The 11,872-nt window shown below is 39.4% G+C and overlaps 1 protein-coding gene across 4 annotated transcripts in view; it reads right to left on the bottom strand.

Moving 5' to 3' along the window:
* Positions 1-11,872, bottom strand: part of ASAH1 (N-acylsphingosine amidohydrolase 1) — a 56,002-nt gene that overhangs the window by 35,635 nt on the left and 8,495 nt on the right. For 3 of the 4 annotated variants that reach the window (XR_003005193.1, XM_024759900.1, XM_024759902.1), the window contains exon 2: positions 3,206-3,252. Coding sequence is in view for 2 of the 4 variants with exons in the window: in XM_024759900.1 (XP_024615668.1) it covers positions 3,206-3,252 (47 nt within the window). In the remaining 2 variants the exon portion in view is untranslated. Of the gene's footprint in view, positions 1-859; positions 1,078-3,205; positions 3,253-11,872 lie in introns of all 4 variants that reach the window. The other variant, XM_024759903.1, reaches the window with a different exon arrangement.

Below are 11,872 nucleotides of genomic sequence, written 5' to 3'. Positions count from 1 at the left end.
CTTCACTATCATTATTCTGAATTCTTTTTCTGGAAGGTTGCCTATCTCCACTTCATTTAGTTGTTTTTCTGGGGTTTTATGTTGTTCCTTCATCTGGTACATAGTCCTCTGCCTTTTCATCTTGTCTATCTGTGAATGTGGTTTTTGTTCCACAGGCTGCAGGATTGTAGTTTTTCTTGCTTCTGCTGTCTGCCCTGTGGTGGATGATGCTATCTAAGAGGCTTGTGCAAGTTTCCTGATGGGAGGGACTGGTGGTGGGTAGAGCTGACTGTTGCTCTGGTCGGCAGAGCTCAGTAAAACTTTAATCTGCTTGACTGCTGATGGGTGGGGCTGGGTTCCCTCCCTGTTGGTTGTTTGGCCTGAGGCAACGCAACACTGGAGCCTACCTGGGCTCTTTGGTGGGGCTAATGGTGGACTCTGGGAGGGCTCACACCAAGGTGTTCTTCCCAGAGCTTCTGCTGCCAGTGTCCTTGCCCCCACGGTGAGCCACAGCCACCCCCCGCCTCTGCAGAAGACCCTCCAACACTAGCAGGTAGGTCTGGTTAAGTCTCCCCTGGGGTCACTGCTCCTTCCCCTGGGTCCCTATCCACACACTACTTTGTGTGTGCCCTCCAAGAGTGAAGTCTCTGTTTTCCCTAGTCCTGTCGAAGTCCTGCAGTGAAATCCCATTAGCCTTCAAAGTCTGATTCTCTAGGAATTCCTCCTCCTGTTGCCGGACCCCCAGGTGGGGAAGCCTGACGTGGGGCTCAGAGCCTTCACTCCAGTGGGTGGACTGCTGTGGTGTAAGTGTTCTCCAGTCTGTGAGTCACCCACCCAGCTGTTATGGAATTTGATTTTATTGTGATTGCGCCCCTCCTACCGTCTTATTGTGGCTTCTCCTTTGTCTTTGGATGTGGGGTCTTTTTTGGTGAATTCCAGTGTCTTCCTGTTGATGACTGTCCAGCAGCTAGTTGTTATTCTGGTGTTCTCCCAAGAGGGAGTGAGAGCACATCCTTCTTCTCCACCATCTTATTTCAGTAGTCTCACTGCATTGGCATTTAATCAGTAGTGATCACTATAGAATATTTTCCTCCTTTACTGTGAACAATAAACATCATGAAATTATTTTTGAAACTTAGCATTTCCTGTGCCCTGGTCATCACAAGCAACATTAATCATTGACTAAACCCACCTGCTTGTTTGGCAACTAGTCTAAGTGACACAACACACACAGGTACACAAATAAGACAGCAGATGCTAGCACCAGTGAGCAGTAGAAAAGAAATGGTAATGGGATTCAGTTGGATACAGGAGTGCCCTTGTTGTTAGTCCCTTGACCTCCAGCACTGATATGACCGGTCAGGCTGGATAAACAGGTATTTCTCTCCTCCCTCACAAGTGCCAATGCATACATCCAGAATCTGTGCACTTGATTAAAAAGGATGGTCTTAAAGGTACAGGAGGGACTTCCCGGTGGCACAGTGGTTAAGAATCCGCCTGCCAACGCAGGGGACATGGGTTCGACCCCTGGTCTGGGAAGATCCCACATGCCATGGAGCAACTAAGCCCGAGCGTCACAACTACCGAGCTTGCGAAATGCAACTACTGAAGCCCACTTGCCTAGAGCCTGTGCTCTGCAACAAGAGAAGCTACTGCAATGAGAAGCCTGTGCACCACAACGAAAAGTAGCCCCCGCTCGCTGCAACTAGAGAAAGCCCACGTGCAGCAATGAAGACCCAACACAGCCAAAAATTTTTTTAAATTTAAAAAAAAGGTACAGGAGGATGTGTTGTCATTCAAAGGTATATGAATACCACACTTCCCTCCGAGTCCTCAACATCCATTTATAATTCATAGAGAACAAAGATCAGAGCGGAGCTAAGGACTTTCGTCTTGTGAACAAGCCAGTGAGGTAGGAAGGAATCCAGCAGAAACACCAAGGCAAACATATTTATATTATGTAGATGTGTAAATATAAGAAAAATGTTTATTTGCATATGTGTGTATGTGCGTGCATGCACACACACACACATGCTAACGTGGAACCAGTTAAATGCCCAAGCAGGGACAGTTTGCAGGGCAGTCAATTCACTGACACCTACACATAAAAGGAAGTACGGACAAAAAAGCCTTAAATGTGGCAGGTACTCAGTAAATGTTCAATGAACTGGGGCAGAGAGAGCAGCCAAGAGACAGTCGCAATCAATAAGGCACTGAAGACCAATACAATGCCAGTGGTGATGAAAAGGAAGAGCCTCAGAGACCGAGACATGATAGAGGGCTGGAGTGTGCACTGGCTTCATAGCAACATAGAAACTGGTAACTTCTAAATTCTTCCTGCCAAATATTTGCTTCTTTCTACAGAAAGGTGAGTAAATACAAAGAATTTAGTTTATTATGGTTTCACTGTATCTAGGACAGAGGCTATTTAGAAAACATAATTCAGACAAGTGTAGCACAATATATATATACTTGAAATGCCATAAAATCTGAAATGTCATCTTGATATTACTGGTTAAAGTTGTACGTACTCTGCCTTCCCTTCCCTGCAGCAAGCTTTTAGTGAGAGGGAAGAGCAGGGATAGTACGTTACCCTTCCCGACACACCTCTTCCTTCTTTTTCACATTCTTTACCCTCTGGGCCAGTGAGCTGTTTCTATGTCTTTCCCACAGGCTTATTTAGCCACATAGGATATGAAAAGGTCAAAACCCCAAACTAAAAATATTAATGTAAACACACTAAAACACGATATTGGCCCATCCCTATGTTTTCCAATCCTGTTTTGTCCTCAATAGCTTTGATTATCATGCCAGGGTTAAGTTTTTTAATGTTTCACATGAGACCCTACACTTTTTTGTTTCAGTATGATCCAGTAGTTTATACTCAGGCACCACAGAAAATCACAGGTCACCTCTGCATTTGTCATGATGAGAAAAATACTCAGGGGTAGATAGAAGAATTTAGTGGAGAATGGAAATCGCTTTTTTTCTCCTATGATTTCAAAAGGCTTGAAATGGACATTTTCATCATGGGGTATTTTCATATTTGTTCAAAGTCTTAGCCAAATGCATAATACACAAACCTGAGGGAAGAAAAATTTGTCTCAGGATAGAAGAAGACATGACTTAAGTTTTTATTCACTGTCATTATTATTATGAGATTATCACATGGAGAAAAGTCTCCACGAAGGTCAGAGTGAGTCTTGATCACCTGATGTTTACTCACGTTGGTCCAGAGGGAGGATAGGTTGATTTTCTGCAGTCTTCCGTCCACTAAAAAACAAAGACAATTAAGTTTCAGAAAAACAAACTGAGTAGGCAATCTGCAAAAACAGTTGAAGCTTGTGAAGACAAAATCAAGTATGATCTGCCACTTTAGACCATTTCAATGCCTCTTAAAAGTCTTTTCCTCCCCTGAAAACTTCTAAAATCTCAAACCTAAGTGCATTTTCACTCAATGCAATTTGCACTATTTGCCAGGTATTGTAATTTCCCTTTTCTACTGCAAATATATTGAGTAAAGAGAAAATATAAGAACGTAGATGGACCGAGTTCCCTGGTGGCCCAGTGGTTAGGGTTCTGGGTGTTCACTGCTGTGGCTCGGATTCAATCCATGGTGGGGGAACTGAGATACCCCACAGTGATTTATCATTCTTTTATTACTAGTTCATGATGCCAAGGCATGTTCATCTCCTTTCTGCTGGAGACCCAATATTGTAAAAGACAAAAAAAATTTTTTTTAAGTAGTATAAATCCACAATAAAAGGAAGGCGAAGTAGGGAAGGAAACTACTAGAACTGTAGTTTGAGCTCAGAAAATATATCTGCAGCAAATTTGTGTGGGAATGAGATCTCACATCCTGTTTTAACTTTTGATTGTATGGGAAGTATATAAGGTAGCTTGACATTACCTGAGATTCAAATACTAATTGTTGTCAAAATACTACAGTATGTTTCCCATATAAGTACTGTTTTGCCTTGTAATTTTAGGTTGACCTCATTAACTAACAGCATCAAGTGTAAACTTAAATTATCAAAGGATAATTTAATTAGCATTTAAATTCTGTTTCTAAATTATTAGAATACAAAATATTAGATATTAAATAATATCAATTTGATAATTCAGTATCAAATTAGCAAAAGCTAATTTCCAAAGCCATTCAGTGTTCGATAATAGTGACTGAGGGTGGTTCTTCTTATTCAGAAAAATTTCAGTCTCAACCTTGAGCTCAAAAGTTGTAGTAAAACTTCACTGCTGCCAACCTATCTAACTGTTGAGTGGTAGGGGCAGTCAGGATATTCGGCATCTATTTCTTACAAAATTCACTCAAGTGAAAATCTATGAGAGCAAAAGAACTTCATGGTTGAATAATAACAGAATGATCGATTTAAGTATTGTCCACAAAGTACCTGCCAATCAACAATATATTTAATAACCACAAGCTTTAAACATCTTGCATTTTCAGAAGTTTTGTACATTTGTCCAACCAAGCTTTTTTTTGCTCCACACAAATTTTTACCACTGTCAACTGTTACACATCATGGCAGATTCCACTTCAGGTCTTTCTGAATTACTCAATTCTCAACTTCTTTAAAAACATCCCTGCCTGTTGTTGTTTTATGCAGACTATTCATAGAGACTAATTCTTTAGTCTCAAACTTGGCATCGGATGCTCTAATAAATATTGATAACTGATCAGTACCAAGAGTCAAGAAAAACAACTAGGAATCATTTGCCTTGTTCTTTAATTGATGTTGATGTTGCTGCCACAGTCCCAGGCAACTGTTCTCGGCTAAAAGCTTATAGTGTGAAACAAATTTTCTCAGGACACATTTCTTCAACTTCTACAAGCAAATGTGATTCCATCAACTCATCTTTGGCAAATGGCTTTTCTTGCTTTGCTAACAAATAAGCTACTTGGAGACTTACTTTGGCTGCAGCCTCATTTTACTTTGTAAAATGTGTAAATAAATTCTGCTGTGATGAGATACTCTAGATCTTGTTTTTCTAACCACTTTTTTCCCTAGGAGTTGGGAATACTGTGATGACTGCTCGGTCTCGTAATGTCAACATACACTGTATTCTTTTAGCACAACTCTAGCGTCACTGTGTAATAAACACAATGCTTTGCCAGCTAATTAACAAGATAATCCCTACTCCGCTTGGCCTCAAAGCACGTCTGAAGTCCACTTTTCTCTTCTTTTCTTGTTTTGACGTGATAGGTTTAGACTAGTAATTTTCTTAAAGATTAAAAATAACCTGGTGCATTGATACATGCGGCACTTAAAATGCAGCTGAGTTATAATTGCATAAGCGTCATCTGAAGTGTACAGAGCACCAGTGAAAGCTACGAGCACACTGCATTCAGGCTCTGCTGCAACAACCCAACTGCTGTAGTGCTGAAGCAGCCAGACAAAATGCAAACAAACAAGTGTAGCTGTGCTCCAATACAACTCAGTTTATGGACCCTGACGTGTAAATTTTACAAATTTTGACATGTTACAAAATATTAATCTCCTTTTGAATTTCCCCCCAACTTTTAAAAGACGTAAAAACCATCCCTCACTCGCAGACTTTAAAAAAACAGGTGCCAGGCTGTAGTTTGCCAACCACCACTCAGGGTACTAACACCCATACAAGTTGCCCTTGCTCTTGCCAGATGATCTCTTCAGTTTCTGTCAAGGAAAACCCTTTGAGGTGGTATGTATGGGTGAAAAAAAGAGAGAAGAGGGGAAGAGAGTGTGTGGGTTTAGTCTTTTGCTTAGCTATAATGTTATATGCAGTTCTCTGTGCAGAGTTTGGGATGGGGGTTATTTTCTGTCTGCTGGCCCCTCAACTAAACTCTTTTCATCCTCATCTATTATTCTTACTCTCCAGAATAAATGCTACTCTGAGCCAGGAACCTCTCTGGGATCTCCTTTCCTCACAACAGCTTTGTCCACTTTGTCTCATCAGTCAAAACTCCTCCACCTACTACCTAAATGCCGAGAAGTAACTAAAAATCTCTCGGACATACCGCGACTCAATTAAAATCATATGCTCGTGGACTGATATTAGTCTTTGGTGGCACTTAGTTGTATTAGTTTCCTATTGCTGCTGTAACAAATTACTGCAAACTTAATGCTTAAAACAACACAAATTTATTATGTTACAGCTCAGAAGGTTGGAAGTCTAAAATGGTTCTGCACAGCTGAATTTCCCCTGGGGCCCCAAGGCAGAATCTGTTTCCTTGACTTTTCCAGCTTCTAGGGATCGCCTACATTCGTTGGTTTGTGCCCCCTTTCCTCCATCTTCAAAGTCAGCAGTATAGCATCTTCTCTCTTCTTTGGCCTCCTGCCTCCCTGTTATAAAGATGTCTGGGAATATATCGGCCCCCTTGGATAATCCAGCACAACATCCCCATCTCAAGATTCTTTACTAAATCACATTTGTCAAGTTCCTTTTGCCATAAAAAATAACATGTTCACAGGTTCTAGGAACTAGGACATGGACATCCTTGGGAAGCCATTATTCATCCTACCATATATCTATACAAAAAGACATTTTCAAAGATGAAATATGTAAAATCTCATTACAGATCAGGAATAACATAGAAACATTTGCAATCACTTTGGGACACTAACCCTAAGTGCCAAAAATCAAATGCCCACCCCACAAGAATTCAATTCTTCTCATTAGCAGACCTCTTTACAAAAAGTGTACTAACTTGTTATTAAAACATTTTCATCAATAAGAATTATATGGGAATTTGTCTTCTCTCTTGTCATATAAATATCTATATAACATCCTTGATTTTGCCTCTTGGCCCACAGCGCCGAAAAGATTTACTATCTGGCCCTGTGCAGGAAAAGTTTAACGACTCCTGCCTGAGAGTAAAGGCCTCCTATTCTAACATTTAGAAAAATACAAAGGAAACTGGGCTTCCCTGGTGGCGCAGTGGTTGAGAGTCCGCCTGCCGATGCAGGGGACACGGGTTCATGCCCTGGTCCGGGAGGATCCTACATGCCGTGGGGTGGCTGGGCCCATGAGCCATGGCCACTGAGCCTGCGCGTCTGGAGCCTGTGCTCCGCAACGGGAGAGGCCACAACAGTGAGAGGCCCACGTACCGCCAAAAAAAAAAAAAGAAAACAAACAAAAAACTAGCTCCAAAATATCCCAATACTTTAAGGAACTGAGGAAAATATAAAACAAAATAATATAAATTAATATCGGATTCAATACTCTAATAGTAACCTCAAGAGAAATTCAATATACTGTTATATCTATAAAACAAAAACAAGATGTTGTAAAAAATAAGTTCGACCAGGTAATTAAAAACATAACTGCTGGGCTTCCCTGGTGGCGCAGTGGTTGAGAGTCCGCCTGCTGATGCAGGGGACGCGGGTTCATGCCCCGGTCCAGGAGGATCCCACATGCCACAGAGCGGCTGGGCCCATGAGCCATGGCTGCTGAGCCTGTGTGTCCGGAGCCTGTACTCCGCAACGGGAGAGGCCACAACAGTGAGAGGCCCGTGTACCGCAAAAAAAAAAACCCAAAAAAAACATAACTGCTCATCCATCAATAGATGAATGGATAAAGAAGGTATATAAACATAATGGAATACTACTCAACCACAAAAGGAAAGAAATTTTGCCATTTGCAGCAACATGGATGGACCTGGAGGGCCTTCTGCTTAGTGAAATAAGTCAGACAAAGAAAGACAAATACCATATGATCTCACTTATATCTGGAATCTAAAAAGTATAACAAACTATTGAATATAACGAAAGACAAGCAGACACAGATATAGAGAATAAACTAGTGGTTACCAGTGGAGAGAGGGAAGCGGGGAGGGGCAATATAGGGGTAAGAAATTAAAAGGTACAAACTATTAGGTATAAAATAAGCTACAAGGATATACTGTACAACATGAGGACTACAGCTAGTATTTTATAATAACTATAAATGGAGTATAACCTTTAAAAATTGTAAGTCACTATATTGTACACCTGTAACTTAAATAATATTGTACATCAGTTATACTTCAATAAAAAACGTAACTGCTGAAATAAAAAGGATAGGAAAATAAAGGCGAGGAAATCTCTCCCAGAATACAGGGAAAAAATTATATAGAAAACACAGGAGGAAAAAAAAAAAGAAGAGAATTAGAGAATCAGTGCATGGGGCCCAACATCTGATTAACTGGATTTCCAGAAAGAGAGCAGAGACAATAAAGAGGAGAAAATTATGAAAGAAATAATATAGGAAAATTTCCCACAGCTGAAAGGAGATGAGTCCTGAAAATGAAAAGACCTACTGATTATTTGAAATAATGACTGAATACAAGGGCTTTCAGTCAGACACATCACTGAGTTATTTCAAAACATAAAGGATAAAGAGAAAAACATAAAAGCTTCTAGCACCGCATTTGGGCCAGGGGAAGTGGGTTTCCTACAAAAGAATAAGAATCACACTTCCACCAAACTTCTCAACAGCTATATAAATGCTAGAAGAGAGTGATGCCTCCAAACTTGGCAGGAAATTGATTTAAAACTAGAATTTTATAGCTGGTAAAGGCATCAATCAATTTTGAGTTTATTTAAAGTCTTTACTATTAAGTCACTGCAAGGACTCAGAAAGTTCACCTCCCATACATTCTTTCTTAAATTAGTTCAAGATTTACTCTAGCAAAACACTGGCATAAACCAAGAGAAAGATGGGACAGGATCCAGAAAAGAATGGCTCCAACTTAACATAGAGTGGTAAAGGGAGCCCTTAAGGTGACAGCTAGTCAACAGACCTAGAAAGCAATAGGGCAACATTATATCAAGGAGATAGGTGCCCTAAAAAGTGGGACTCTACAGAATAAACTGTACAGTTGAAAGGCTGGAAGAATTTGAGAATAGGATAAGAGGCACACAGTGTAAGAAAAAAGAAAAACAACCAGAAACTATAAGGGGAAGCTACAGTCTTGGAAAAGAATGGTCCAAATAAAAAGAAAATGGTCTCAACTAGAAGCGGAATTCAGTAGGTTTCAAGAAGAGTAGACAGGATATTGAGAAGATATGTCAGAAGCTGAAAAATATACAGGATACAGTGATGATGGCATAGGTTTGTTTTCTTCTTCTAATGAGAAAAAGGGAAAGAAATTAGAAACTCCAATGAAAAAATTTGTACAAGGCGTAATATAAATATGAAGCAAATTAAAATGAAGCAAATTAAAATGAATATGAGCATTTGGCATGAATATGAGTATTTGGTAGAAAATATATTTGAATATATATTTTATATATATATAAAATATATATATTTTAGTGCCGTTAGAGTTACGGCTTTAGAATTCTAGAGAAGGACATGTAATCACAGCACACTGAGCAATGACCAATGTTTTCAAGTCACACTTCTTTAAACATTGTTTACCGTCTTCATTCTTTGAAAGGAGACATACGAAGCATAGATGACTCAATTACAGTTACAATTATGTTACCAACGTTTACTAAACAAGACTGAAAGCACATAGAACTGAAGAAGAAAAGGGAGAAAAAGGTAGAGGGGTCAAGGAGTCCACTTGCCCCACTTCAATATTGTGCTTAAGTATTGAGCCATGGCAATTAGACAAGAAAATGAAATAAAAGGCATCCAAATTGGAAAAGAAGTAAAACTGTCTCATTTTCAGATGACACTATCTTCTACAGAAAACCCTAAGGAATCCATTAAAAACTTTTTAAAAATAATAAACAAGTTGGGCAAGGTTGCAGGATACAAGATGAATGTACAACAATCAAATGTATTTCTATACAGTAACGATGTGCAAATTGAAATGAAACTAAGAAACTACTCCACTTACAACAGCATCAGAAAGAATACTTAGGAATAAATTTAACCAAAGATGTGTAAGACTTGTACACTGAAAACTACAAAACACTGTAGAAAAAAAATTAAAGACCTAAATAAATGGAAAGATATACATTGTTCATAGATTGGAAGACTTAATATTGTTAAGATGGCAATGCTCCCTAAATTGGTCTACAGATTCAATGCAATACCTATCAAAATCCTAGATGGCTTCTTTGCAGAAATAGACAAGTGATCCTAAAATTCACATTGAAATTCAAGGGACGCAGAACATCCAAAACGTTCTTAAAAAATAATAATAAAGTTAGAGGACTGACACTTCCTGATTTTAAAACATACTATCAAAGCTACAGTAATTAAGATAGTGCACTACCAGCATAAAGATATAAATCAATGGAATAGAACTGAGAGTGCAGAAATAAACCCTTACATTTATGCCGATTACAAAGCATATATTTGGTAAAAGATTTGTCTAGAATATATAAAAATCTTACAACTCAGTAACAAAAAGACAACTCAATTAATAAATGGGCAAAGGATCTGAACAGACATTTCTCCACATAAAATATAACTCAATAAGCAAATGAAAAGATGCTCAACATCATTTGCCAATAGGGAAATGCAAATCAAAAGCACAATGAGGGCTTCCCTGGTGGCGCAGTGGTTGAGTCCGCCTGCTGATGCAGGGGACGTGGGTTCGTGCCCCGGTCTGGGAGGATCCCACGGATCCTCGCAGAGCGGCTGGGCCCGTGAGCCATGGCTGCTGAGCCTGCGTGTCCGGAGCCTGTGCTCCGCAACGGGAGAGGCCACAACAGTGAGAGGCCCGCGTACGGCAAAAAAAAAAACAACAAACAAAAAACAGCACAATGAGATACCACTTCACACCTAACAGGCTGGCAGTTACAATAATAAAACAAGTGTTGGCATGGATGTAGAGAAACTGGAACCCTCATGTACTGCCAGCGGGAATATAAAATAGTGCAGCTGCTTTGGAAAACAGTCTGGCAGTTCCTCAAAGAGTTAAACACAGAGTTATGATGTGACCCAGCAAATTACTCTCCTAGGTATAAACCTAAGAGGCATGAAAACATGTGTTCACACAAAAACTGTACATAAATGTTCACAGTAGCATTATTCATAACAGCCAAAAGCAGAAACAACCTAAGTGTCCATTAAGTGATGAATGAACAAAATATGGTATATCCGTAAATGGAATATTACTCAGTCATAAAAAGGAATGCACATTTACTGTACTGATGCTACAATGTGAATGAACCTTGTAAACATTATGATATGTGAAAGAAGCCAGTCACATGTATTGTATGATCCCCTTTATAGAAAATGTCCAGAATAGGTAAATCTATAGAGACAAAAAGTAGATTAGTGGCTGCCTAAGACTGAGAAGCAGGTTTCAGGGTTAAGGCTAAGTGGTGAGGGGTTTCTTGGGGGTGATGAAAATGTCCTAAAATTGATTGTAGTGATGGTTGTACAACTCTGTGAATATACTGAAGCCATTAAGTTGTATACTTTTAGTGGGTGATTTGTATGGTGTGAATTATATCTCAGTAACACTTAAAAAAAGAAAAAAGAAAGGTTGAGGGAAGATTGTTGAAAGTAAACTAAATTTTTATCCATCACTGAGATGGATACGTATGAGAGCAGACAATGCCTCAAGTGGATTCAGACAAATTCAGCATAAACACATTATCAGTAGCAGTATTCATAAAGCTAACCAGGGGTGATATTTGGATCTTTCAGCACCCAATTTGGCATGGGCACCAATTAATCAAAACAGACTGAGCTGCAAATAACTAGTAGGACAGTAGAGGTGGTATCTTGCTGAACATCACTTGAGTACGAACAGTTAAAAGTGTCTGCTTCTGAGATGAAAACTCTAATTCGAAAAGATACATGCACCTCAATGTTCACAGGAGCACATTTACAATAGTCAAGATGTGGAAGCAACTTAAGTGTCCATCAACAGATGAATGGATAAAGAAGATGTGATGTATATATACACAATGGAATACTACTCAGCCATAAAAAGGAATGAAATATT

This window comes from Neophocaena asiaeorientalis, unplaced genomic scaffold (assembly GCF_003031525.2).
Source record: "Neophocaena asiaeorientalis asiaeorientalis breed wild unplaced genomic scaffold, Neophocaena_asiaeorientalis_V1.1 scaffold521, whole genome shotgun sequence".
NCBI classification, from domain to species: Eukaryota; Metazoa; Chordata; class Mammalia; order Artiodactyla; family Phocoenidae; genus Neophocaena; species Neophocaena asiaeorientalis.
Note: the sequence above shows the minus strand (reverse complement) of the source record. Positions and strands in the feature narration are given on the sequence as shown.